Here is a 27,578-nt window from a genome sequence, read left to right as displayed (position 1 = left end):
GTATGTACTGTTTCTTTTTTGGTATGTGGAACTTTTCTCCCCGGGCCTCCGCTGAAAATGGACATATATCCAGTCAGACTATCCCGGTCAACAAATGTAAAATAAATAAATAAAATAAATAAATTTGCAGATGATGATATTGTGTAATTGATAAATCCACAAAAGGACATTTCAATGCTGCAGAACATCTTGATACAGTTTCAAGTTTTTTCAGGATATAAAATAAATAAAGATAAAGGCTGTAGCTGTAAACTATGTATCCACACATGAACTGGTTCAGCAATAATGTTTATTTAAAAAAAATATTGGGGTATGATAAGATGAAGTATTTAGTTGTATGGATTTAAATGATTCTGTTATGGCAGATAAGAATATGTGGAAAGTAACTAAAAAAAAGATAATACAAAATTGTGAAATTGTGAGCTCCTGATTATAGATATCGATAAGTAAAAGCAGTGAAATGTGCCTAGTCACTTTTGTTTTATGTGCAGGTCAGGCATATTCATATTGACCAGAGAAGCTGTGGACCATAAGAAAGAGCTTCAGGAATTTATTTGTGAGGGAAAAAGAACAAGGGTTAAGTAGTATAAACTACTTCTCTGCGTAGAAGAAGATGGTTTAGGACTACTTGATGTGAAGGGATACTTTACAGCTGGGCGGCGCAGTGGTGCAGCAGTTAATGCTGTCGCCTCACAGCAAGAGGTTCTCCGGTTCGATTCTCAGCTGGGGTGCCTTCTGTGTGGAGTTTGCATGTTCTCCCTGCATTTGCGTGGGTTTCCTCCGGGTACTCCGGTTTCCTCCCACATTCTAAAGACATGCTTCTGGAGCATTTCTCCCCGGGCCTCCGCTGAAAACAGGATCTGTGGAACCTAGTTGGACTTTCCCGGTCAACAAATGTTAAATAAATAAAAAAAATAAATAAATAAAAAGCTAAATAGTTAAGGCTCGTACTTGACACAAGCAGAAGGTTACAAATCAAAATGAAAAGGCAGTAATGATGAAACCAGGGGTTTTGGGGTCAAGAAATGAGAGAGACACAGGAGAGAGTAGGGCTTTAGATGCATGCCCTTAACGAAGAATAACAGCAAACAGTTTTTTAACTGTTGTAGCACCTTGACAGTCTGCTAGATGGTAGTAAGAGTTTCCATCATAGGTAATGGGCATTACATTAGAGATCAGTCAAAGTACCCACTTTCATTGTAAGTCATCAGCTGTGTTTAAATATTAAAGTAATGCATGTCATAAACTTGCAGTTTAGCACAACTAGATTTTAAATTGCAGGTGTAATGTTATGGTGAGCTACACTTGGGCCTTCCAAGCTCTGAGTTTGATAGGTTGTAAGGTTGGCAAGATGCAGCCACTAGGCTGCTTACAGGAACAACTAGAATACAACTCTGTTACCCCAGTTCTTCACTGCATGCACTGGCTCCCTGTTGAGTTTCTAGTTACTTTCGCTTGTCACCATCTTCAAAGCACGTCCATTACTCAGGTCTTGTCTTCAAGGGAACTCTACTCATCTACTTCCGGGTTGTTATTAACTTCCATGCTTATACATGAATCAGAGCTGCATCTTTTCTTTGTTATTGAACATAACATTCCCATACCTCTCAACCTGGAAACATCAAAAATCTGGACAAAGGCCCATGAAAAATAGGTACAAATCTGTAGACTGATTAACATAAAATTTGCATACATAATTATGTAACCCCAACCACTCCAATGGAATTGTGGGATACCAACTTTCAAACGCAAACTGAAGAACAGACAGACAAAATATGGCCCCAGACCCTGTTGTAAATGGTAACCATTTTTTTTTAAATGTGACTAGTTATATCTACCTGGGGCATTAATCTCACACACACACCAGAGAATTTTGTTCAAAATTCCATCTGGGATCAAAATAAGTTTCAGTAAAGTCAGACATGTCTCCCTGGCCACCTCTGATACTGCTGTTCATCCTTTTCTTGTCATCTTTACACTTGCACTAGTCTACCTACCTCAACTACCTGCTCCTCGTCAACCCTCAGCCTCATCTCTTGGCCATTTCCACTACTTTCTACTCAGTCTGCTTACCTGTCAGATATCATCTAGCTAACTAATTTCTCTTTTTACTTGTCCTGTTTCTATTTATTTTTTCACTTTATCCTCTGACCACTTTTATCGACAGTCTATTGTCCTTTATCTTGCCTCAACTTACCTTCTGAAAGGTGCATCTTTTCTAATCTCTTCCGGTACCTCCCTTCTCATCAGTCTTCTTCTGTCCCATCTTGCCTGACTAGTCAGCCCACTACCACATCTTGCCTGCTTTCCCTATTTTTCACTAAGTCATCCAAAAATAAGTTACGGTTCTTCACTTTTCCTGTATCAAGAAACATAACATGAATATACCTAAAAACACACACAAAAAATATTTTACAGGATCTAAAATATCAGAAAATTATTTTTGCCCTGGAAGTTTGCCTCCGTGCACCCCTATAGGGGGATTTACCCCTATACTGCTTAACTGAAGTCCAGTGGAGTACACTGTCAGCTCGTGCAACATAATTGCATGTCCAATTAAAAAGAAAAAAAAAAAAAGCTACTTGAAAAACCTAGCCTCAGCAGTATAGGCATGTCACCTAAGTGCCCATAGTCTTCCATACATCTCTGCAGTTCTCCTGCAACACCCACATTGTCTTCAACTTCAAACCACCTGAGGCTAAAACCTACCCTACAAACTGTGCCCCTTACCCACTTCTCATCCTTTCCGCCAGTCTGCACTACTCTGTCATCTTGCCTGGGGTGGTTTATTTTATTTTATTTTTTTGCATCTCTTCTATTTTCTTTTTCCTTTAGTTGCCTCCTTTTTTCTGTTCAGTTTGCACCCCTTGTCATGTTAGGTTTTGTCTGCCTTTCTTATTCTGCCTCAGTCTATATTTGTTCCTTCTGTGTTCTTGTGCATGGTTTGCCCCCTTGCTCTTCCCTTCTTCTTTCACCTACTATTTTCCTGAGATGTGCCGTACTTTTCTTCAGTTTTCTGTGCTCTTCTGTTATTCCTTAAAGTTCGTTGCATTACCGTCCACTAAGATATAGTACCCTGTATTAGGCATACCATACTTCTTGATGCCTGTTACTTGTCCAGCAGTTAGAAGCACTTTCAGTTCACTGGCTTCACTTTTTAAACAGCCTGATTTTGCTCTCCTGCTCATCCTGTCTGCAGGCTAGTGCTGCTAGTCTAAGTGTTGTTCCTTTGCAGCTGATCACTTGTCTGCTGTATGCTGCTTTCTCCTTCCTGCTGCACTATTTGTACTTTGCCAGTACTGTCTCTGTCTATCTCTGCAATCTCACTGACCGATGTTGCTTTTGAGAAAGGGTTGCTTGTTCACAGGCTAGACTGGCGACACACACACACGCACTCACTCACTCACTCACTCACTCACTCACTCACTCACTCACTCACTCACTCACTCACTCACTCAATCATTCACTCTAGAGGACCAGCAATAACATAATGTGATGTTCCGAAGCATGGCAATATCATATATAACCTAGCCATAGACACAAGCAGTATATAACTTGATGTTCCGAAACAGCAATATCATATATAACCTTACCTAGCGATAGAGCTGGAATTAAGCTAAACTAAGAGTGCTCGATGCTGATAAGAAACAAGTATAACTGGAATTAAGCTAAACTAAAAAGCTGAAGCTGCAAGCTCCTACAAAATAAGACGCTAAACGAGCTGCTACAAAATAAGAAACAGCAGTATCAAATAGAGCCAGCCTGGTTTACACCTGCTTAGTACTAAGAAGGTGTGATTTGCTACAAAATAAGAAATAGCAATATCAAATATAACCTAGCCATAGAGCTGCGATCTGCTACAAAATAAAAAACAGCAATTGAGCCGCAATTAACGTCTGCTTAGTACTAAGAGAAACTGTGAGCTGCTATAAAATTGATTTTAGCCTTAGAGTGAATGAAACAACACTATAACTTGATGTGTTAAACTAAGGCATACGAGTGGCCGAACCACGCAGACATAGAGCAGTGTAGGAAACAGCAGTGTCAAATATAAGCTAAACGAAGAAACTGTGAGTTGCTAAGAATCTGATACACATTCAAATATAATATGAGCTGCATTACAAGTGGCCGAACCACACAGGCATACGAATAATGAACCAAACATAGAGCGTAGGAAATACCAATATCAAATATAAGCTAAACTAAGAAGCTGCGATCTGGTACACATTCAAATATGAAGCAGCGGTAATGCAAGGAACTTAACTAGCAGTCTCGAGCCCAGGAACTCCACACTTTCTCTTGTACTTCATACATAACATTCAAATAATAATAGCAGTCTCGAGCTCAGGAAGGAACTTGCTAGTACACTAATAACTCGCAATGCAAGAAAATAACTAGCAGTCTCTCAAGCCCAGGAACTCCACTTTCTCTTGTACGTAACGGAACTAGCTCATATGTACTGTTACCAAAAATATAAGAAGAATCAGTCAATGCAGTTTGCAGTACACTTCACTTGAATTAAATAACAACATAATAAAACACACACATCACACTTCAGTGCAGCGAGAAAGACCGGCTAAGAATCAAGTAACAGTCTTTTTTTTTTTTTGCCTTACCTAGAAGAGGCTGAAAGCTGAGGAGCTGGGGGAAGAAAGTGCTGTACACACTGCCCAAATAAAAAAACCCATGGACCGGTAAAGTTAAATTAATGGCACTTGGCAGTTGAATTCTGACAGGCTGTCTATCTGCCTCATGCTGATGTCATCAAACACGCGGAACAGTCAAAAAAAAAAAAAAAACCTGGGAAATTAGGAAATTAAAGGGGCAACTCGGGAATTCGTGGCACCCCAATATTTTGCCCTCAAAACCGGTATTTACCAAAGAATTTGGTATGGTTGAGAGGTATGAACATTCCACAGCAGTTTTGTGTGACTCAGCACTTGGAGATCCTTCATAACACATGTCCTTCAGACAGCACTTTTTGGAACATACTTTACTTTTATTTCATAACTTTCTCATTTGTTTCTCTTTATAACATAGCTTTTTAGAAAATTTGTGTTATCTTGAACAACCCATGATTTTACTGGATGCAGCCTTTTTTAGATTTGTTTACTTTCTTAACCTTTTTTAGTTTATTTTTGACTTGTTACATACTTAGTATTGAAAGCACATAAAAAGACTGACAAGTAAAATCTGAATCATAAAAAATGTATTTCTTTATAAAAAGCATCAGCAGTGATTTGCAGTATGAGATCAATGGAGTATATGATTGTTACATTGTAATACTCTGATGAACTGGTAAATTCCTTCTGAGTAAGGAAAAAAATCCAGCAAATAAACAGGGACATTGCAGGAAACTACAGATCTGAAGTAGGGACTTCATTTGTCATCAACCTTTGGGTCTTGGATCTGATATCAGATCCGAGCCGGCAACTTATTATACAGCCATGGATCCGAGCTCCTAGCTCCTCCCCTCACCCATAATCCCCTGCCAACCCCAAATGACCTCAGATCTAGTTTGCCGCTCTTAGGTGTGACAGCTGGATATCGAGCTCCTGGCAGTTTTCAGATAAGTGACTCTGTTTCTAGTCAAATTAGAGTAATTTTTTATTATTTAAACAGTGTGTGTGTGTTAGGTTTCCCTTTTTTTTGTTAATTCTTAAATTTTTAGAGTTAACCCTCCCCTCGCTGGTCGTTAGAGTGTGTGTGTGTGTGTGTGTTGCTTGTGTTTGGGGCCTAGCGTGCTTGTGTAGTTTTATTTAGTTTGGGTTATCATGGCAGAGGCCCCAAAACCCATCTTCTCCAAGTGCAACGAGTGTGGCCATAAGCTCTCTCCGGCAGATGGCCACACTCGGTGTGTTCGGTGCCTTGGGGTTGAACACCTGTCCTCGGGATGTACCATTTGTGCAGCATTCAACCCCAGGGCACTGAAGAAGCTGGTCCTGGCGGGACTTCTGTCCCCGGATTCGGCTTCGGCCTCCGCTACTCCCGTGGCACCTCCTCAGCCTGTGGTGGTGGCCACTCCTGCCCCCCTTCCCCCGGCCGGGATTCAAACTCCCGCTAAGGTGCCGGAGGACAGGGAGGCCAGGAAGGAGAAATGGAGGGAGAAGCACCACAAGCGGCGGGCCGAGGCCTCCGCTTTGGCCCCCCCCCCCCAGCTAAGCGGGCTTCTCCCTCCACGGCTTCCAGGTCTCCTCCTCCTCAGCTCCGATCACCTTGCTTCTCCCCGGGACCCAAGGAGGAGGAGGAGACCCGATCTCCGTTGAGGTCATCGAGGCGGCATTCCAGGCCTGCCTCATTGGCCTCGTTGAGATCCACCTACAGCCTGTCTGATGCAGACTTGGACCGGATGATGAGAAGGTTCATCCAGGCCCAGCTGCAGATGGGAGTGCTCTTGCCTCCCCCCCCTTCGGGGGGAGCTCGACACCCTTTTTTGCTCCGATAGCCCCTTCTCCGACCCGCTTCCCGGGTTCGGAGCGCTTGGAGCCATGCAGCGTTGGAGACGAGGGTGGGTCGGCGCCGACAGTACTGGGTACTTCGGATCCAACCCTGCCCTCGAGTCTGTCGGTTCCATCATTGGATCCGACCTCTCGGAGCTGTGGGGCGAACTTTGGATCCGAGGGATTCAGTGTGCCTTCGGTTCCGTCCAGGTCTGAGCACACTGGTCCCTTGGATCCGACGGTCTCGGCGCCGGTTCCGATCCCTTCATCGGATCCGAGTGGGAGTCAGCTTTCGGAGCCCAGGGAGAGCGGCTCCCCCTCAGCCTTCGATGTAGTGGAGAGGGCTCTGTCGAGAGCATCCGGACCCCCGGCCCTTGTCTCGGCTCCACCCTGCACTCCCTCTCTGCTGGGTCAGGCTTCCATCACCTGGCCACAGGGACAGCCTGCTTCGATGTCCCAGGTTGTTCCATTGGAACAGGATATTGCTGGTGAGACCTCCTCGGACAGCCCCCCCCGAGGAAGTGCCTCACAAGCATAAGTGTAAGAGGAGGCACGTGGACTTCCCCAAGTCCTTAACAGAGGATACGGACTTGGATGAAGGGGAAGGCTCCCCTAGGTCACCCCCTGAGGATGTCTCCTTTGGAGACATCATGGAAATGCTCAGGATCAGGGGGGGGGGTCTGCCCCCAAGGCTTCCTCCGACGAGTCTGTGTTTCTGGAGGTATTCGAAACAGGCCCGTCTACCTCTTGGGTGTCCCCTCCGGCCGACCCCCTGGTATTTTTGACTTGTTACATACTTAGTATTGAAAGCACATAAAAAGACTGACAAGTAAAATCTGAATCATAAAAAATGTATTTCTTTATAAAAAGCATCAGCAGTGATTTGCAGTATGAGATCAATGGAGTATATGATTGTTACATTGTAATACTCTGGTGAACTGGTAAATTCCTTCTGAGTAAGGAAAAAAAATCCAGCAAATTAAACAGGGACAGTGCAGGAAACTATAGTTGTGTAAGCTGAAATTAATATAACAGTAGATGTTCGATTGGTCACTGCTGCAGTAGCCTTAGCTATATGGCTTATATTCTGCAAAGGATATAACAGCTAGCCAGCTTCCAAAGCTTCAGGACAACTTCCACATGCCCAAACTGTCAAGCGGCTTGAGCTGAGCTGACTAAAAGACAAGTTTAGGTGTAAAGCCTTTCAGAGCTTTCCTGCCAGCAGAGAGAGGGAGACTGATCCTGAAAGGACAAGGCTAGGAATAACAAAAAAATAAATGTCCACTCCCTGGCATAAAAAACGCACCAAAAAACAAGGGGGAAGGAGGGAGGGAATGGCTACTGAAGCAGTGATCATTCGAACATCCACTGTTATGGTAGGTTCATCTTGCACAACTATACTGTGGTCTTCATACTGATCAGTGCTCCAGTAGCCTTAGCCATATGGGTAGATTACCATAGCTAACTATATGTGGCAGGTGTAAGGAGAAGGGTCCAGGAGTCCTTGGAGAATGGTCCTAGCAAAGCATGATCTAGATCTAGAGATGGAATCCATCTTACAGTGCTTTGTAAAAGTATGTGCAGGGGGCCAAGTAGCAGTTTCTAGAATACTACTAGAATCTAACACTTTCCAAAAAGCCATAGAAGAAACCAAAGTCCTTGGTAGAGGGGTATTTGACCCTGCCTGGAAAAGATTTGTTATGGTGAGTATAACAAAAGATAATAGCCTTAAACAACCATTTGGAACAAGTCTGTTTTGATAACCGGTTGTCCCTTCTTAACTTCACAAGACATGAACAATTGATCCTATGATCTGAAAGATTTAATTCTGTTAAGATAGCACTTGAGTTGTCTGTGAACATTCAAGGTGTGAAGTATCCTTTCTTCTTCATTTTCAGGTTCAGAAAAAAAAAAACAGGAAGATGGATAGTTACACTTAAATGTGGATACCACTTTAGGTATAAAAGTAGGATTAGTTCTCAAAGAAACCCTGTCCTTGTGGAAAATGAGGTAGTGTTGACTCATCTTAAGAGCTTGCAACTCAGACACCCCTCTTCTGAGGTCAGAGCACTCAATAAAACTTTTTTCCATGTTAAGAACCTCAAGTCAGACAGATTATCTGGTTCAAATAGAGCAAGTGTAAAACTAACACAAAATTACGATCCCAAGGAGGAGCCACGGGTGTACTTGGAGGTTTCTTATCCAAAACCCCTTTCAGGAACATTTGGACACATGACTACCTTAAAGGAGGAGGATCCAAAGGCAGAAATGCTGAAGTGGCCGATAAATAAACCTTGATAGAGGAATAAGAAAGGTCATGAGATAGTAATTCACAAATATTATAAAACCAGAGAACAGCTAGCCCTGAATGGGTGCTGGTTATGTTGTTGGCACCAATAAGAAAACCTTTTCCATTTACTAATATATGATTTTCAAATACTAGGCTTTCTTGCCTCCGTTAGTACCTGTTGCATGTCCTCAGAAAGAAGGTGCTTAAAAGGAATTAAGACCCTATCGTCCAGGCAGCCAGTTGAAGATGATTGATGTCAGGGTGTATCAAACACCCTTCTCCTTGTGTAAGTAGATCCATTCTGTGAGGAGCGTTGTGGTGATTGCCCCTGGCCATTTCCAAAACAAGGGAAAACCATGTTGCCTGGGCCAGCAGGGAGTCACCACAATCATCTTGGGGGATTCCTTCTAAATCTTCAGAAGTACCCTGGATATTAGCAGAAAGGGTGGAAGGGCATACAGGAGCATTCCTTTCCAAAGAAAAGAAAAAGCATCTGTCTTCCAGGCCTTCTTGCATGGAGTCCTGGAGCAGAATCTTGCCAGCTTGTTCAGAGAGGAAGCAAAGAAGTCTAGTTGAGGAACTCCCCACAGGTAGATCAAATCTTGGAAGACCCTCAGATCTAGTTTTCATTCCTGAGGGTCTGCCCTTATCCTGCTCATTTTGTCTGCCACACAGTTTTGCTCTGATGGAATGTAGGATGCCTGTAGAGTGAGATTGCGCTGCAAAGCTATATCCCAAGTTAACATGGCTAGTCTGCAAAGGGGGTACAACCTGGTTTCTCCTTTCTTGTTGATGTACCACATCTCTGTAGTATTGTCTGTAATCACTTGAAGATGTCCTGGGAACCAAAGATGGTTCAGAGAATTGAGTGTCATGATGAGGGCAAGCATCTCCTTGATATTTATGTGCTTGTGTCTGTCTTTGGTGTCTCACACCCCTTGTACTTTTATCTCTCCTGAAACTGTTTCCCAAGCAAAACCTGAAGTACTTGTGGTTACTGACTGCTTTAGAGCAGGGAGGGAGAAGGGTAGGTCTTGATTTAAGAATAGCTGTTGTTTGCACCAAGTTGTTCTGTTCTGACAAACCTCAGTACTGGGATCTGAAAAGATAAAGGATGTTGATGCTGGTACCAAAGAGATTTCAGATACCAATGTATCTTTCTCATGTGGAATCTTGTAAGGGTTTCATGAGAATCATAGATGCCATGAGACCCAAAATCCTGAGGTATTTCCTTGTAGTGACTGAAGTCTGAATGGAAAAACTTAGAAATAGATCTGAATGAATAAAGACCAATTTTTTTCTGTGGAAGAAAAGCTGTTTGAACTGAGGTGTCATCCCCGGAACACAATCCTGTGTGAGGGAGTTGAGAAAGACTTCTGTATGTTCTGTTTGAATCCCATCTTGTGCTAGAGATCTCTCACCCAAAAAAAAGATTCCTGACATTTTGAAAAGGACTGTGCAAAGATAAGCAAGTCATCTAAATACTGAAAAATGTGGATACCCTGTAGCCTGCAATGAGCTATATCTGGAGTTAGATGCTTTGTGAACACTCTTGGTGCAATGGATGGTGCAAAGATTAAGGCAGAAAGCTGTTAATGTGATCCAGACACACAAACCTTAAGAAACGCTTTAAGTCTAGATAAATAGGAATGTGACAATAAGTATCTTTTAAATCTAGTGTACTAGGAAACTTGAAAGAGGACAAAGAGGCAGTAGGTTGCAAAATGACATCATTTTGAATTTGGGCACTATCTCAAACAAGTTTAGGAAAGAAACTGATCCCCAAGCATTTTCTTTCTTTGGGACTATGTAACCCTGATGAATGATCTTCAGAATCCACTTGTCTGAAACAATCTGTTGTTGTTGTTTGTCTTTTCGGTTTTTCCCAGTTAGGGGTTGCCACAGCGGAACTCCAGTCCGCTAATGATTGGCAGTAGATTTTTATGATGCCGAGTTGCCAGCCCGACGTCCAACCTTCAGCGAAGGCATGCCCATTCACGCATGTCTTTCGGAGGCCACTCGACCGCGTGGAAGACATGCAGACTCCACACAGAAGGCACTCCAGCTGAAAATCGAACAGGAGAACCTCTTGCTGTGAGGGAACAATGCTACCGCTGTACCACAGCAGCTACGTCTGATGAAGTAGGGATGATGGGTTGTTTGAAACAATCTGTTGCCAAAGAGAAAATGGAGATTCAGGCTTTCTGGAAGAGAAAGAGGGCCAGGGTGGGAGGGTGTCACAAGGTCTCTCGAAAAGTCATTCAGACTTGTTGGAGTGTCCTTGGTTTTGGGAAGTTTGAGACTTGTTTTTGGAACCTTCTTGCTATCATTTCTTAAATGTCAGTTTACCTGAATTCTGCTGAAACTGCTTATTCTTTTTTTTTTTTTTTTTTGCCAAAACTGGATGAGAAGAAAGAAAATCTGTTGGACAATTTGGAAAAGGAGGGCTGAAAAATCTTAGAGATTCCCTGAATCAGCTTTCCCCTTTCTTCACACTTTTTGATCACCTCTGCAGCAGAGACCAGATAATAAATCGCTATCCACGGGAGAATTTAAAATCTCATTTTTAACATCATCTTGAAAGTTCTGAGAATGCAGCCTAACAGATCTCATGAAAATCATACCAGTGGCCATTAGCCCTGGAAGAAGTATCAAGAGAATCATGCACACACTGCAAACAATGAGTAGTGACCTGTGCAATAGAAGAAACTAAGTTATTTAAAGCAGATATTTCTTCACAAGATGAAACTGTAAATGAAACATTCCTCGTACTTTCCCAGTATGTCAGAATAAATTTAACATATGAGCCTGACAATTTAAGATTCTGAAATTCAAAGTCACAGAAGTATACACTTTTTTTCCTATATGTATCAATAATTTTCCCATCCTTATTAGAAAGAGTTGGATTGGAATTAAATAACTGCTTAGCAGCAGAGTAGTCAACTAAGGCTATAGTTGCTGGGTCAGATTTGGTAACAGTGTGTAAAAATTTAAAAGACTGAGGAACTTTATACATCCTGTCTGCCTTTATAGGGACAGCTGGCTGAATATCGTGAAAATTGTAGACAGTAAGACACACGTCATCTAAAGCAAACAGAACAGGAGGAACGGGTGGAGGTTTTGGAAAGTCCTTCTGTAACAACTAGTAGTATTTTTGAGGGACTGAGAAACCTCAGTGTTGGCCTACTGAAAATACTGGCACATTCTAGCAAATCTCAGTGAAAGAGAAACCCCCACAGGGGAATCAGAAAGCGAGCTGTCCTCTGAGTCAAAATCATAAATCTGAGGACAAAACCCTGAATCCATTCCTACATCTTCCTGTTCAGATTCAGAATCTTGAATCTCTTCAGAAAAGGTGGCATCCCTCTTTCTTTTACCTGAAACTACTCTAAAAGAAGGATCAATAGCCTGAATCAAACCCTGAGCCAATCACAGTAAACTACTCCTATCCAAAGAAATTTCAGGAGGAGTAGATAACATGCTTGGTTTACTTTTCTTTTTGACAGGAAAAATGGGGCTAACCATGTTTCTAATGTCAGCTGCTGCTTCCCCAGGCATGAGCACAGCATTCTGACACAACAGGGAAACCTTCCTGGTTCCCTGTCTCAGGACCAACAGGAGTGGTTCTCCCTTGCCCACAGAAGGGACACCCAACTGCTGCAGAGAACATGGCTAACCCTCAGTCTATAGTGGCTGCAGGTGCTAAACTAGTGGGATCTGGGTTAAAAGATGAGTGATCTTGAGGTACAACAAATGGCCACAGCAGAGTCACCCACCTCCGCCAGATGTAAGTTACTAGTCTGCTGTGGTGGCAATGGCTATTTACTTAACTTATTTTTGTGTCTGGAAGAAGGGCCAGCCATGGGATTGACAATCTGTTACATGGACATGCCAGAAATGGTGCATCCATCCTAGAAAAAAACAAACAACAATGCATACCAGCCCACAAAATTTACTTTTTTTTTTTTACATAAAAACACAGTAAAAAGCACTTGCAAACAATATAACAGCACCCACAACCATAAAGTAAACATTTCTCCACAAAAAATAGATTATCAGCTAGGTAGCACTACTTTTAAACTGACAGAAACAACAAATGCTCCATTTAAAAGTGCATTACAGTCTCAAGACAGTCCATTGAAACACAATACTCCTAGCTTTAAAATAACTTTCTTGCAGAGAAAAAGTAATAAAACATTTATTTATGTGTTTATTTATTTACCACTTGTTTACCGGCATGGTCCATCTGTCTCAGGAGAACCCACTTTCAGAGGAGGCCTAGGGAGAAAAGCTCCAACAGTCCAAAATCAGCAATACACAAAAATAAGTTGTTACAGATAGATGTGAAGAGACACACAAAGCTGTATTTTAGTACTGGCAGTGGAAACAAACATATATACATATAGTACATGGTATACAACCTGGTCTTAGGATATCAGTACAATCTGCTGAAGGATTTATATGATATAGACAGTAGTTATAAATGTTGTGCCTTATTATATATGGTATTTATTTTAGTCACTTTATACTGATACTACAGTGTTTAAATATTGGCAGAGGAAACAAATATGTTGTGACAATGTAAGTTACTGCCACCTATACCAGGAAAAGTAGAGCAGAGGATGTGTAACATATGCCAGCACAGCTAGCTGGAATTTAGTAAAGAATTATATGTTTGAATATCAAACCGATTTGTACAGATGCTTATATTAAAAATGTATTGGTAAAGTTGCTTATGTTAAAATTATATCAGCAGTGTGTCCTACTGGATAGAAAAAGAAATATACATGCATTATTGTAACTGTTTAAATGTATATGTTTTAACAGAGGATACTAGAAGAGAAGAGGTCAATCTCATGAAAATAGTGTGAAATTAAATTACCTGGCTTAAGCCATAAGGATTGTATCTTACAGTTCTCAATGCAGCCAGAGACAAAAAGTGTGGACTAGGAAGGTTCCTGCATTGTCATTGGTGCAATCTAATTGCTACTCTGGAAGGGTGGAGGTTTGAAATTGTTTTATGACTTCCAGGAGCTGCAGCAGAGCTTAGCAAGGCTCTTTGTGTGTGTATTATTGACACATATGTGATAAATCCTGATGGCTCCTAACCAAGGGGGGAAGCATGGGAACCAGAAGTCAGATGACCAGATGTATTTGATGTCATTCTGTAATCCATCAATAAAAATAATGCTTAAAAGTAGGTGAGACTGAAGTCTCAGGGCACTCTGTTTCTGTAACCTGACAAAGAAGGACCCCTCACCTACTTCATCTTGCCTTGTTCTAGTAAGTAACCAAGGAATAATAATTCTATAGATCAGTCAGGAAAATATAGTGAGCATAGTTAAGTATTTTTTTCTGTAACTGTGTGTACCTGTCCACTTGTGTTATTTTTAATATTTCATGCAATTGAAACTCTGGTGTTTATTGTAAATGGATATTTAGTATTTTCATGTTCTTTTATTATTTATTATTAAATATATTTAACCTTTTCATTGTGGCTGGTCTTTTAGAGAATATTTTAATCTCTGAGAGTACTTATATATATTTGGTGACAGCTGTGGCCACTCTTGCAACCCTTGCTGTTGGTCAAACTATTTGTATTAATATTAATTTCACTCAGTATAATTGGGTACCCTTGCAAGAGCCTCAAAGTAGCTGGCTTTGCGATTTCTGGTGGCAGTGTAACTACCTTATAGTCTGGGTAGAAGGGGACATAAGCTATTAGATCTGTGCCAGCCGAAAGTCAACTCTCAATGTGTGTGTGTGTGTGTGTGTGTGTGTGTGTGTGTGTGTGATCTGCTTGGAGCAGGGACGCGAAGCACTGGTTTCACAGAGAGGGTGCTGGAGGGCTTTGCTTGGATACTCTGCTAAGGTCTCAACCCTGTAGCTGTACCAGTGGGGAGTCTTACTGGGGACCTGGAGGGAGACAGATACAGAAATCTGGACCCTAGACTGAGTGTGTTCTTTAAGGAAATTGTGCTGGATGCAGAGAGCTACCTCAGAAAATACTGGGTGTATCCACTTTTTTCCAAGTGAACATCCATCTCCGTTGTCAGCGGTGAGGATTCAGGCTCCTTGATTATACTGGCCCAGAGAGGGGGCATCACATATTGGTGAGCAGTGGTGTGGATACTAATTGAACTTATGTGGCCTGTAAGTAGTTGTCACTAAAGGTGTGTCCTCTCAGGAATTACAAGATAAACATTCAGAGTTTAATTTCACAACAGTTTTATTTATTTTTTTTAGTTTAGTTTAGTCAGGGAAAGTGGGCAAAGATATCAGCAGAGGATTATGGCAAGCTGACAATGAACCAGTTGGCCAAGGTGTGCGAAGACAAAGGACTGGTGAATGCTAACCTGGCTAAAGAGGAAATTATTTCAACCTTGGTCACAGCTGAGACCAGCAACCTGGAGGATAACTAATATAGTGATAGGAATTTGCAGCCGTCAGAAAAGGACAGTTCTCCTTTTCCTCAGAGGACTAAAAATCTGGCTGGAGTTAAAGAGATTTGAACTGGAGGTTAAACATTTGGAATTAGAATCAGCAGAGAGACTGTGGCATTTAGAGGTTGAAGTAGAATCAGCAGAGAGACTCCAATGTTTAGAGGCTGAAGAAAATGAGAAGTGGCATCAACATGAGAAGGAGATGCTGACTCTTCGCCAGGGTCATGGAAATAATGGGGAAGGGAATAACTGAACCCCAGAAGAAATAAAGGTCAGTAAAATTTTATTCATATATTTGATAGAGTATGTAAACAGTATAATGTTGACCAAGGGAGCTGGGTACGGTTCCTGACCCAGCTACTCCATGGTAAAGCTGTAACTGCTGTTTCTAAATTGTCTGATATCAATTGTTTAAATTATGATAAAGTCAAAAGTTATTTACTTGAATGTTTTAAGTTAACACTTGAAGCTTACAGAAAAAAGTTTCATGAGCATAGACGCAAGGCAGATGAAAGTGTGCGATTATTTTGCTGAGTTAAGCACTTATTTTCATAGTGGTGAGTGGGTGTCAGGTCATCAGTTTCAAAGGGCTGGAAGACCTTTTGTTGAGGGAACAAGCCCTTAGTACTTTGCCTGAGGACATGAGAATCTGGTTGGCAGACCCAGAATGTAACTCTGCAGATGAGCTGGGGAAAAAGGGGATCTCTACTTACCAAGCAAGGCATCACTGCCCAGTGCTGTACATGGATGTAAGGGAACTCATGGTGGGCAGCTTGAACCACCCCAACAGAGTCCACCAGTAACAGGGGAAGCCACTAGTTCAGGTACGCAGCCAGGATCAAGGGTTAAATGTTTTAAATGTAACCAGTGGGGCCATGTATCATATAGATATCCATGGAGGCAAGGTGGTGAACAAAAGGTGGGGGAGCCAGCAAGTGAGAATAACAATATGCCGGTAGTAAGTTGTCTGGAGAAAACAGGGGTACCAAACTGTCACCAGAGGTTATATCCTATCTTAGTGGATGGAAAACAAGCCACTGCTAAGAGAGAGACAGCCTCTGATATAACCATTGTGAAACCTGCACTGGTTAAAGAGGAACAGTACTTGCTTTGGCAGTCCACTGCAGTCAGAGCTTTAGGAGGGACCCCATTGCAGATGCCTTTGGACAGGGTTCACCTTGACTGGGAGGGTGGAAAAGGAAGCAAGACAATAGGTGTGTTTGAGGATATCCATGCAGATGTCTGGATAAGGAATGATTTTGATAATGCAGTACCTTGGATGCATGCAGTTACACACAGTCAGGTTTGGAGACAGACATGTGAGTCTGGTAGCCTGGGGGAGACCCAGACAGACCTCACATCTGAAGCCAGGGCTAGTAAGGTGGCTGTTTCAGAGAGGGAGCTACCCTGTAGCACTGAGTCTGAAGGCGAGCCGAGTGACAGCTGCTGGTAGGCACTGATGTTCCCTTGGACAGAGTGACTGCAAGAGCAGAGGGGAGTGGTAGTACCCAGGCTGACAGTGAGTCACTGCTGTCAGAGGATACCAGACATCCTGTGGAATGGGAGCTGTGAAGAGTCAGAAAGATAGAGTTGAGACAGGCTCAGCTGTCGGACACCACACTGAGGGGCTTGAGGGAGATAGCTAGGGAGGCACCTGATTCTTAAGGAAAAGGGGAATCTGTGTACTGGAACAAATGTTATTGTATAGAGAGTGGACATCTGAGGGAGGGCTAGATGATGAGGTAATACAGCAGTTGCTAGTGCCTAGAGCCTACTGTCTGGCATTTCTAGCCATAGCCCATGACATTCCTTTTGCAGGTCATATGGGCAAAAAGCATACAAGAGACATATTATGCAGAACTTTTACTGGCCTGGGTTTGCAAAGGATGTAACAGGGTACTGCAGGACGTGTGAGCAGTGCCAAAAAGTAGGCAGGGCAAGGGACAAGGTCAAAGCTGTTTTGATGCTTTTCCCTGTGATTGAGAAGCTGTTTCAGAGGGTAGCTATGGATATTGTGGGTCCTCTGAGTACCCCCAAGCTCCACAGGGAAGACGTATATCCTGGTGGTAGTAGATTATGCTACTGGATACCCTGAGACAGTGGCTCTGTCCCCCATTGAGGCAGAGAAGGTGGCAAATGCTTTGTTACAGATTTTCAGCAGGGTAGGTTTCCCGAGAGAAATACTGACTGATAGAGGTGCCAATTTCATGTCAGACCTATTGGCTCATCTGTGGAAGTGCTGTGGGGTGAAGCAGCTAAAGACCACCCCTACCATCCCAAGCTAATGGTTTTGTGGAAAGGTTAAACTCTACATTAAAGACCATGCTACAGGCATTTGCAGACCAGTTTAGGAGAGAGTGGGACAAAATATTTGCCCCATCTATTTGCATACAGACAGTTACCCCAGGAATCCACAGGTTTTTTTATCCTTTGAGTTGCTGTATGAGCATAGGGTGAGGGGGCCTTTAAATTTGATTTGTGATGAGTGGGAGGGTGAGTGTAAATCCCACAAGGAGTCTGTTGTGGCATATGTCCTAAACCTCAGGATACGGCTTAGGGAGCTCATGGGCTTGGCCCAGGAGTACCTATCAGGAGCCAACAGCAGAAAAAGGCCTGGTATTGCAGGAAAGCTCGATCCGAGAGTATGCTCTGGGAGCAGGGGTGTAGCCAGTGATTTACATTTTGTACTCAGACCTAAATGTTGCTGCTTTCAGTACACACTTGTCAGTGTAGAAATGTACTCACCCCTCAAAATGCTAACCCAAGATACATGGGAGGATGTACTTTCTTTTCAAATTTTACAATTAACTGCCATACAAAGCTAGTTATTGAGATGTATTCCTTTGGCACAAGAATTGTTTGTGAACTGCTATACTGTAAATATTCATTTACTCAGTTCTAAACAGTTTGTGCTTTTTTAGTGTTGACAATAGCACAAGCTGCTCAAGAAAACTGGACACATTTCAGTACTGTGAGTATGCTTACCTACATCCTTGTGTGGGAGAGCAGGTTATGGGTCTCATTCCTGTCAGACACAATAAGCTGCAGGCAGCTTGAGAGGGATCCTTCAAAGTGGTAAGGAAGGTCAGTGATGTTAACTAAATTGTAGAACTGCTAGGCAGGAGGCAAGGGCACAGATTGTACCATGTTAACATGATGAAGCCTTACCATGATAAGGAGGCCCTGGTGCTGCGTGCTTGCAGTGGATGGCAGGAGGAGTCTGAGGGGGGGTGTGGTGACTGATCTCTTAAGTGAAGCTCGAACTGATACCTCAGTGGAAGGAGTAGCAATGTCCTAGCGGATATCCCCTACCCAGGTTCAAGAAATCCAGGCAGTATTACTGGAGTTTAGAGGCATGTTCACTGGGAAACCTGGGTGTACCCACCTGATGCAGCACCAGGTGGATACAAGACCCCAAAGACCTGTCAAGCAGGCCTCTTACAGGTTGCCTGAGTGAATCAGACAGACTCTGAGTGAGGAGATACAGGAAATGTTGGAACTGGGGGTAATCCAGGAGTCCAGTAGTCCTTGGGCCTTCCCAGTGGTGCTGGTACCAAAGAAGGATGGCAGCACCAGGTTCTCTGTGGAGTACAGAAAACTGAATAGTCACACAGATTCAGATGCTTACCCCATGCCTAGGACAGATGTAGCTTTAGAGCAACTGGGTGGGGCTAAATATCTGACCACTACTGATCTGACCAAGAGCTACTGGCAGGTGCCCTTGACTCCCACCCCTAGAGACAGGTCAGCCATTGGGACTTTTTCTTATTATACAAGTTCACAAAGATTCCCTTTGGGATGAAAAATGCCCCAGTGACCTTACAGAGGCTGAGAGTTTGTATCCTATCTGGAGCAGGAGATTATGCCCTTGCTTACCTGGATGATATTGCCATTTCTGACATGAGCACCTTGCGCATGTCAGGGAGTTCCTAGGCAAACTGCAAAGGGCAGGGTTGACCACCAAGCCCAGTAAGTGTGAGGTGGGTATGGCAGAGGTCTCCTACCTTGGATATAGAGTGGGGAGTGATAAGATCAGACCAGAACCTGCCAAAGTGGAACTCATTCAGGTGTGGCCTACCCCTGTTACCAAAAAGAAGGTTAAGGGAATTCTTGGGGACAGTGGGGTACTATAGAAAATTTGTTCCCAATTATAGTACAGTAGCTGCTCTCCTCACAGACCTGATGAGGGAAAACATGCCAGACAACGTAGTGTGGACTCCAGGCATTCCAAAAGCATAAATGGGGCTTTGGGAGGACCCCCTATGTTAGCCAGTCCAGATTACAGCAAAGAATTTGTTATGGCAGGTAGCTGCTTCGAACCATGGAGGTGAGGGCTGTATTCAGCTAAGTTTTCTCAGAGGGAGAAGAGCACCCAGTGGTATGTCTCAGCCATAGACTCCAACATAGAGTGGAATGTTATGCAGCAATAGAAAATGAATGTCTAGCCATAGTACGGCCATTGCAGAAATTTCAACCCTATCTGTATGGAAGGAAATTCACTGCTGTTACAGACTATATTCCCTTAACATGGCTACATGGAGCAAGTCAGCAAAATGCCAAGTTATTAAGGTGGAGCCTAGGCATATGATATGACAGTGCAGCATCATAGTGGGTTCAGCAATGCCAGTGCAGATAGGTTGTCAAGACAAGGTGTGAGTTATTGTTTTCCCAGACAGCCTTATTCCTCTCAAGCAACATTTTTCCAGGGTCACTTGAGAAGCTAGCTTGAGTCTTCAAAAGGGGGAGAGATGTGATGATGCGAGGTATTGCCAGCCATGCCAGGAGAAGTAAGGCACTGAATGTGTAATATGCCAGCACAGCTAGCTGGAATTTAGTAAAGAATTATATGTTATTTGAATATCAAACTGATTTGTACAGATGCTTGTGTTGAAAATGTATTGATAAATTTGCTTGTGTTAAAAATGTATCAACAGTGTGCCCTGCAGGACATAAAAAGAAATATACATGCATTACTGTAGCTGTTTAAATGTATATGTTTTAACAGAGGATACTGGAAGAGAAGAGGTTAATCTCAAACTTTAAAAATAGTGTGAAATTAAATTACCTGGCTTGACATAGATGGGTAGCTTGTTCCAGAGTATGGGAAGTCTCTGGACAGGAATCTATCCCTCCAGCATGTCCTGTTTATGTGGTGACCAGGTTTAGGTCCCTAGAGCATGTAGCTCGGAGGGATTGGGATTTCTTTAGGTGTAGCTTGTCCAACAGCTCTGGGTATGACATAGTTTTATATGTTAGGCAGTGATCACCTCGGAGTAGGCAATATGCTAAGGAGTAAAGCTGGAATTTTTTGAGACGATCAGTGTAGGGCATCTGTTTGAGGCCAGTAATCCTCTTTGTGATATACTTCTGTGGCCTTTCCAGCTGCTGCAGATGTCTTGTGAGGTACATTCCAAAAGGGGCGTTGTACTCTATAATGGGTCTAATGAGTATCGAGTAGAGGGGAACAATGACCTCTTTTTTCCTGGATGAGAACCCTTTTGTGATGAGGTGTGCCACGTAGAAGGATTTCCTGACTACTGTGGTGATGTGATTATCAAAGGCGAGACTACTGTCCTCCTGAGTCCCAAGATCTCTTACCACACATTCGGCGTTAAGTAGACTGCCGCCTATGTGGTACTTCATGGGTACAGAGTTTTTACCAAAGGGGATGACAATGCACTTTTTGGCATTGAGCTTGAGGCCATGGCTCTGACACCAGGCGTCTGTCTCAGTGAGGCCCTTCTGTACGATATCCACATCATTTGGGGACTCGACTATGGCTCCTAGTTTGCAGTCATCTGCAAACTTCATTAGCCAAAGGCCTTCTGTGTTAGCCTGTACTTCAGAGAAGTAGATACCAAACAGGAGAGATCCCAGGACTGAATCCTGTGGTACTCCACTTGTCTGCAACTTTTACAGTGTGGGTTCTGTCAGTGAGCCAGTTGGCAAAACCCATCTTGTGATCTAGGGATTTATACCTAGTTTAGTAAGTTTAGCTATAATTCCAGAATGGGGGATGGTGTCGAAAGCCTTGGCGAGGACAAGATAGACTGTGTGAACCACCCTACCCTCGTCTACGGCTTTGGTGACTGCCTCAAAGAAGTTGATCAGGTTCAGGAGGCACGATCTGTCTTTCACAAACCCAAACTGGGTGGGGTCCAGAGTTTGAAGGTTACCAATGTCTTTGTTTATGAGTTCCATGATGATACATTCCATGGCCTTACAGACCAGGCTCATCAGGCTAATAGGGTGATAGTTCCTGGGATCAGTGGTGGTTCCCCCTTTGTGGAGTGAGATAATTGTTGCTGTGCACCATTCAGTGGGCACAAAGCCTGACGTGAGGCTATGATTGAACATGGTGCTTAGGTGGGGAGCCAGTTCGTTCTGAAGTTCGTGTAAAATGCAGCCTGGGATGTTTCCGGTCCCATGGATGCTGTGTTTTTGGCTTTAGAGAGTGCAGCTTTTACCTGCATAGTTGTGATTACAGGGGCTCTGCATTCTTCCTGTATAGATATGGGCCCTTTAGGGGGTGAGAGGGGGGTAAAGTTAGCACTGAACATATCTGCCAGGATGTTGGCAATATCAGTTAGTTCTGTAATTTTCGTGCCATTATGCTGTAACTCAGAGCAGATCTGGGTGTTGCCATTGAGATTCTTCACATCGCTGTAGAATGCTTTGTGGTTGTCCCTAGAATCAGTGGCGATTTTGTTTTCATAGCTAGCTTTGGAGGATCTTATAAGGGATCTCAGCTTCTTACTGAGGCTGACCAGGGAGCTCCTCCACTCATGGGATTTTGCTCTCTTTTGCAACAGTTTCTTCCTTCTGTTGTACAGTTTGTTTATGGCAGGGGACCACCAGATTGGCTTCCTTTTTTTGGAGGATAGCATCTTGGTTCTGTTTGGGATAGCACGATCCATGCACTCATGTAAGTGCTTATATAGTGCATTTGTGTAGAATTCAGCAGTCTTAACTGTATTGTCCATCTGCATGGGTGTCATGAAGTTCGTCACTTCTGTCTTACTGTCAAACTACCATTTGTATTAATATTAATGTAGTAATTGGGTACCCTTGCAATAGCCTTAGAGTAACTGGCTTTAGAGAGTCTGGTGGCAGTGTAGCTATCTAATAATCTGGGCAGAAGGGGGCATAGCTAATAAATCTGTGCCAGCCTTTCCCAGGTGTGTGGGAAAATCAAATCTTAATGTGTGTATGTCAGCTACTTGGAGCAGGGACATGAAGCACTGGTTTCACAGAGAGGGTGCTGGAGGACTTGTTTGGACACTCAGGTGAGGTCTCAACTCTATAGCTGTACCAGTGGGAAATGCTATTGGGGACCTGGAGGGAGACAGATAGAGAAATCCAGACCCCAAACTGAGTGTGTTCCCTTTGTGCTCTTGAGGGAAATTGTGCTGGATGCAAACAGCCGCATCTGGAAATACTAGGTGTATCCATTTTTGTTCCAAGTGATCATCCCTCTCCATTGTCAGTGGTGAGGATTCAGGTTGCTTGATTACTGTCCCAGAGAGAGGACATTACACATTAGTACACATTATATAACCTGGCCTTAGAATGTCAGTACAGTCTGTTGAAGGACCACTGTGGTAGTCCATAGTTGTTGTAGTAGAACTTTATTTTATGCATGGTCATGCTTGTCATTTTATAGTGACACAGCGAAGGCATAGCTATAGGAGAATAGAGGGTGGATTATTAGATGTAAGAATGTTAGAGGACTATTAGGTAGTATTTGGTAGTGTTAGGTGAGTAGAAAGAAGAGTCTAAGAGAGATTCTGGAAAGTAGGGCTTGTAGAAGGGGAGATGGAGAAAGTGTATGAGAAATTATTCAGGAGTGGAGCATGAGCATAGCCAGGAATTGTTAAGATGCTGCTTTAAGGATTTTTTGAAAGGTACAAGTTTAGGAATACTTCTGGCTGATAGTGGGAGTGAGTTTAACATCATTAAAAAAATAAGAAAATATAAATAAAAATAAGAACATGGAAGTTTTCTTCCCCCAAGGGAACTTATCTGCATAGATAAGGAAAGCACAAGCCAACTGTCAATCCTCAAAAGCCTCAGAGGAGCATACTCAACCAGAGCAGACAGTTCTGAAGGTGCTCCAAAATTTTAATGTCTTGAACACAGAGCAGTTGTAACACAGTTGGAACATTTTTTTTCAAATGACTGTATTTCTGCAGGTGTACCTCTGACTCCAGCATATGTTTTACAATAATTTCTTTTTGTAATTTAATAACCCACATGCCAATTTTCATGCAGGTCAGTGGATGGCTATGATCTTATAGTGTAAATATTAACCTTTATGTAGGATTCCTTGGTTATCCTTAGTAAGACTATATCCTTGTCATATGTGTCTGTGGTAATGTCGTGAAATACTCTTTTAACTCAGGATCTTTCACAGGTGTGCTGCCACTTGTTAGTGTAGATTCTAAGTGTCTGAGCTACTAACTAAAATATCTTTTTGAGGTATGTTATGAAGCAATAAGGCCTTCTGTATCATTTTGATTCCTGCACATGGTCTATTGAATTTATTTACAGTGCAGTAGAATAGAAAGTACTTTAAGTTTATGTTTTAATTTATACAAAATTTATATTAATTAAGCATTTTAGTACAAATAAATAAGTACACTTGTTTAACTTAAATGTTTCTGCATTAAATCTAAAGCTGTTTTATTTTCTTTATTGTGATAGGCCCATATAGGCAACTTGCTGAAATCAAAGTTCACCAATTATAAGGATTTTGATACTCTGATGTACAGTTGTGCCGTGGAGTTTGACTTCATGCTAAAGGAGGTGAGTTATTTTTAAAGATTTTTTGTGAAAATAATAAAATGTTGTAGGGGTGTGTAGAAAAAATGATGAAAGTTTTCTTCAAATACAAAGTTTCAGAATATTGAGTTTTCGAAACTCAAACTTCATATTGTTGAGACTCTCCCCCCAATTTACTAATCTTCCGTGTACTTGACTGTTTTACTCTTGATGACCATAAATTATTAATTATATTTTGTATCCTTCATCAGATATCAGTGCAAGGGTTGTGTTCTTTTAACATTAAATGTTTTTTAGGTAAAGTGAATAATTTTACCTCTGACATTCTTAGGTAGAGATTACTCTTTCATCAGAAAGTTTTACTCAGATGTCTCTAGCGTATATATATATTTTTATTTATTTTTCTTAAAAAGTTTTGCATATACTTGCTTTCATATCCACATTACACATATACATCTGTTTGTATGCAAGTATCCATATTTATATAGACACACATATGTGTGTGTACAGTAAACTCTCAGTTAACTGGCACTCATGGGGATTGGTAGATACCAGATAATTGTAGTTTCTGGTTGCTTGAGAGTTACTATGAAAAATAGACCTTACAAGTACTGTACACTATACTATAACATACCATGCCATAAACACTGTTTTGATTTGATTTTAATATTGAAATACAGTAATTAAAAGCCTGGCTGGAATAATAATATTTTAAACTTATATTTCCACTAGAAAGTGTGGCACGCGGAACAGTTTTCAGTGGCATGCTGAGTGGATTAGAATTGAATGAATTGAATAGAGAGAGAAAGTGAATGCATGTATGAAAGCAGAAGCAGCTAGGTGTGAGAGATTGGAGAGATGTGTGAAAGCTGAAGAGAATGTGTGTGAGTGATCGGAGAGAGAAAGAGTGAGTGAATGAATGCATGAAAGATGAAGAGACTGTGGGTGAGATTGGAGAGATGTATCAAAGCTGAAGAGTGAGTGTGTGTGTGTGTGTGTGTGTGTGTGTGTGTGTGTGTGTGTGTGTGTGTGTGTGTGTGTGTGTGCGTGTGTGTGTGAGATCAGAGAGTGAAAGAGTGAGTGAATGAATGCATGAAAGATGAAGAGACTGTGTGTGTGAGAGATCAGAGAGAGAATATGCAATTTTATGCAAACTGAGTGAGTATGGAGTGAGTGTTGACATTTTAGAGATTTGATTTGCTTGTTTTGACTTATTGTCAACTTGTGGAGAGAGGGAATGTATTTGTATCTTCCTTTTTAAAACTCTAAAATTCTAAAAACGTAAGGTATGTTTCTGCAGGGGGGAAACAGAAAGTGCAATAAATGAAAAACTGAATTGTTCATACTGTACTGTATTTCGATTTTTGTCTGTTTGCTTCAGTTCCAGTTAACCGAGAGTTTACTGTATGTATGTGTGTGTGTATATATATATATATATATATATATCTGTGTGTGTGTGTGTGTGTGTGTGTGTGTGTTTGTGTGTGCATATAACTGTATGTCTATATATATATATATATATATATATATATATATATATATATATATATATATATATATATATGTCTGTTTATATAATCTGTCTGTATAATATATATATATATATATATATATATATGTGTGTGTGTGTGTGTGTGTGTGTGGGGTATATGTCAGAATATTGAGTTTTCGAAACTCAAACTTCATATTGTTGAGACTCTCCCCCCAATTTACTAATCTTCCGTGTAAGACTAGATTAGTCTTACACAGAAGCGCCAGTGTAAGAGTATGATGGCAGCGCACCATGCATATTAATGAGGGTGCACTGCCTCAACTCTAAAGCTTACACAGAGTGTGAACGAGTGTAGGGGGCATGTCAGACTGCGGAGCAGTCCAAACATCCACGCCCCTGCAATGAAGAAATGCCGCAATTTCCAGTTACATGAGCGAGTCCGCTCACATGTGTACAATGTAACACTACACTCCCCCATATGTTAAACAACTTACAAAATTAAAACTAAAAAGAATTTATTTATTTTTCTTCTGATATAGCTGCCCATAGTTGCGCGGGTTTGCGTGGGTTTGCCCATTGCTTAGCTACAGTTAGCAGCTTAGACACCAGAAGAGGATAATAAGAAAAATATATGCAAATTAAGCAACATAGCGATAATGTAGTGGTTAGAAACTTCGCACAAAGAGGAGGCATTCCCGGTTCGAGTCCCACTACTGCACGTTCCATTTTCTGTGGGAAATCTGCATACAAAAATATTTCCTGACATTTTTTATGTACAAATTTTGTAAAAAGCATTGACATGTTAAATGTAGTAGTGAACAAATTATATATATATGAAGGTGAAATAGTCATGCATTCTGAGGCATGAGTACCCTATTTTAAGCAATATAAAGCACTGCTAAGCACATTTTACCATTACTGAGCATATTTAAATGCAATGCACGTAGCTGCACACCGCGCTAACCAGCTCAACCGCAGTGTATTTGCGCCTAGCTGTGCACCGCGCTAACCAGCGCAATGTCGGGCAAAGTTGAGAAAAGTCGGGTAAACACGCTCACACCTGCTTTACTGTTCCTTAACCAGTCAGGTCTGCCCAGCAGGAAAATAAAAAGCAGTGACAGGGCTCGAACTCAGGATACTGTGCACTATAGTCACAGTACTTAACCAATAAGCCATGACAGCATTTCACAAACCTGCACTTTCAACAGACACGTATCTGTCAAAGGAATTTTAAACATTGCCAACATCAGCTAAGCAGGCGTGCCTACAGCTGAGTTTTCCCAAAACTGGCCAATCACAAATAAGTGTGGGAAATGAGGCATATTTAAGCTCCACAGGTGGGAATACTTGCTATAACTGGTTGTAGCTTCCTTCTGCAGTTAGCATGGCTGGTGTTGGTGAAGGCACTCGATTTAGAGCGCAATGCTGGGGCATCCAGGAGTCCAAAATTATGGTTTGGCTCCTCGTCCACAAACATGAGGAAAGACTCCTACGGGGCCAGTACCAGGGTACCCAATATAAAACAGAGGCCTGGAACAGTCTTGCCCGTGATCTCACCAGTGCCACTGGTGTTCCTCAGACTGGTGAGCAGGTCAGGCACCATTATTCTGACCTGAAGCAACGTAGGGAGGATGAACTGGACCAGTGGATCCAGGAATCCCGTACAATGCATAATGCCCCAGTATTGATTAACTAGCCATTGTATTAAGTAGTTAAGAATTCCTATGCTTGTCTATACTATGGCTAGGTATGTCTCAATATCACTGCATTTACTTCACAGCTGCAGGTGACCGGACTAAGAACCTGCAAGCCCATGAAGATAGGCTGCAATGGCTGCGCCATGAGGCAGGTTAGTAATTATTCTGCATGTACTGTTATATAAAATAAATGAGAGAGCCTTCAAAAAGTCTTTTAACCCAATAAATAAAGGTGTAATAATCCTTCAATAAATGTATGATTCATGGAGTGCATCTGTGTCATTTTCTTTGATATGTTGTTGTACTTCTACAAATAGTACTATTGTATTAAGCAGTGTCAACCCACACTTGGGTAGGCCCATATAACGTGGATGAAGGGAGTGCCAGTAGCTTGTATGCATATGTACAGCCATCAACTGTTGGTTCATGGCCAGC

General features: G+C 42.1%; 1 protein-coding gene across 1 annotated transcript in view; it reads left to right on the top strand.

The window, feature by feature from the left end:
• The window catches only part of DPY19L1 (dpy-19 like C-mannosyltransferase 1), a 2,139,210-nt gene that overhangs the window by 1,369,640 nt on the left and 741,992 nt on the right, over nt 1-27,578 (top strand). Inside the window, exon 14 of the mRNA XM_044065091.1 lies at nt 23,877-23,978. Coding sequence (XP_043921026.1) covers nt 23,877-23,978 — 102 coding nt within the window. The remainder of the gene's footprint in view (nt 1-23,876; nt 23,979-27,578) is intronic.

The sequence above is a fragment of the Protopterus annectens genome, chromosome 3.part0, assembly GCF_019279795.1.
Source record: "Protopterus annectens isolate FY-2018-M chromosome 3.part0, PAN1.0, whole genome shotgun sequence".
In the NCBI taxonomy this organism is placed as follows: domain Eukaryota; kingdom Metazoa; phylum Chordata; order Ceratodontiformes; family Protopteridae; genus Protopterus; species Protopterus annectens.
The sequence above is the reverse complement of the archived record's forward strand: the minus strand, read 5'-3'. Positions and strand labels throughout refer to the sequence as shown.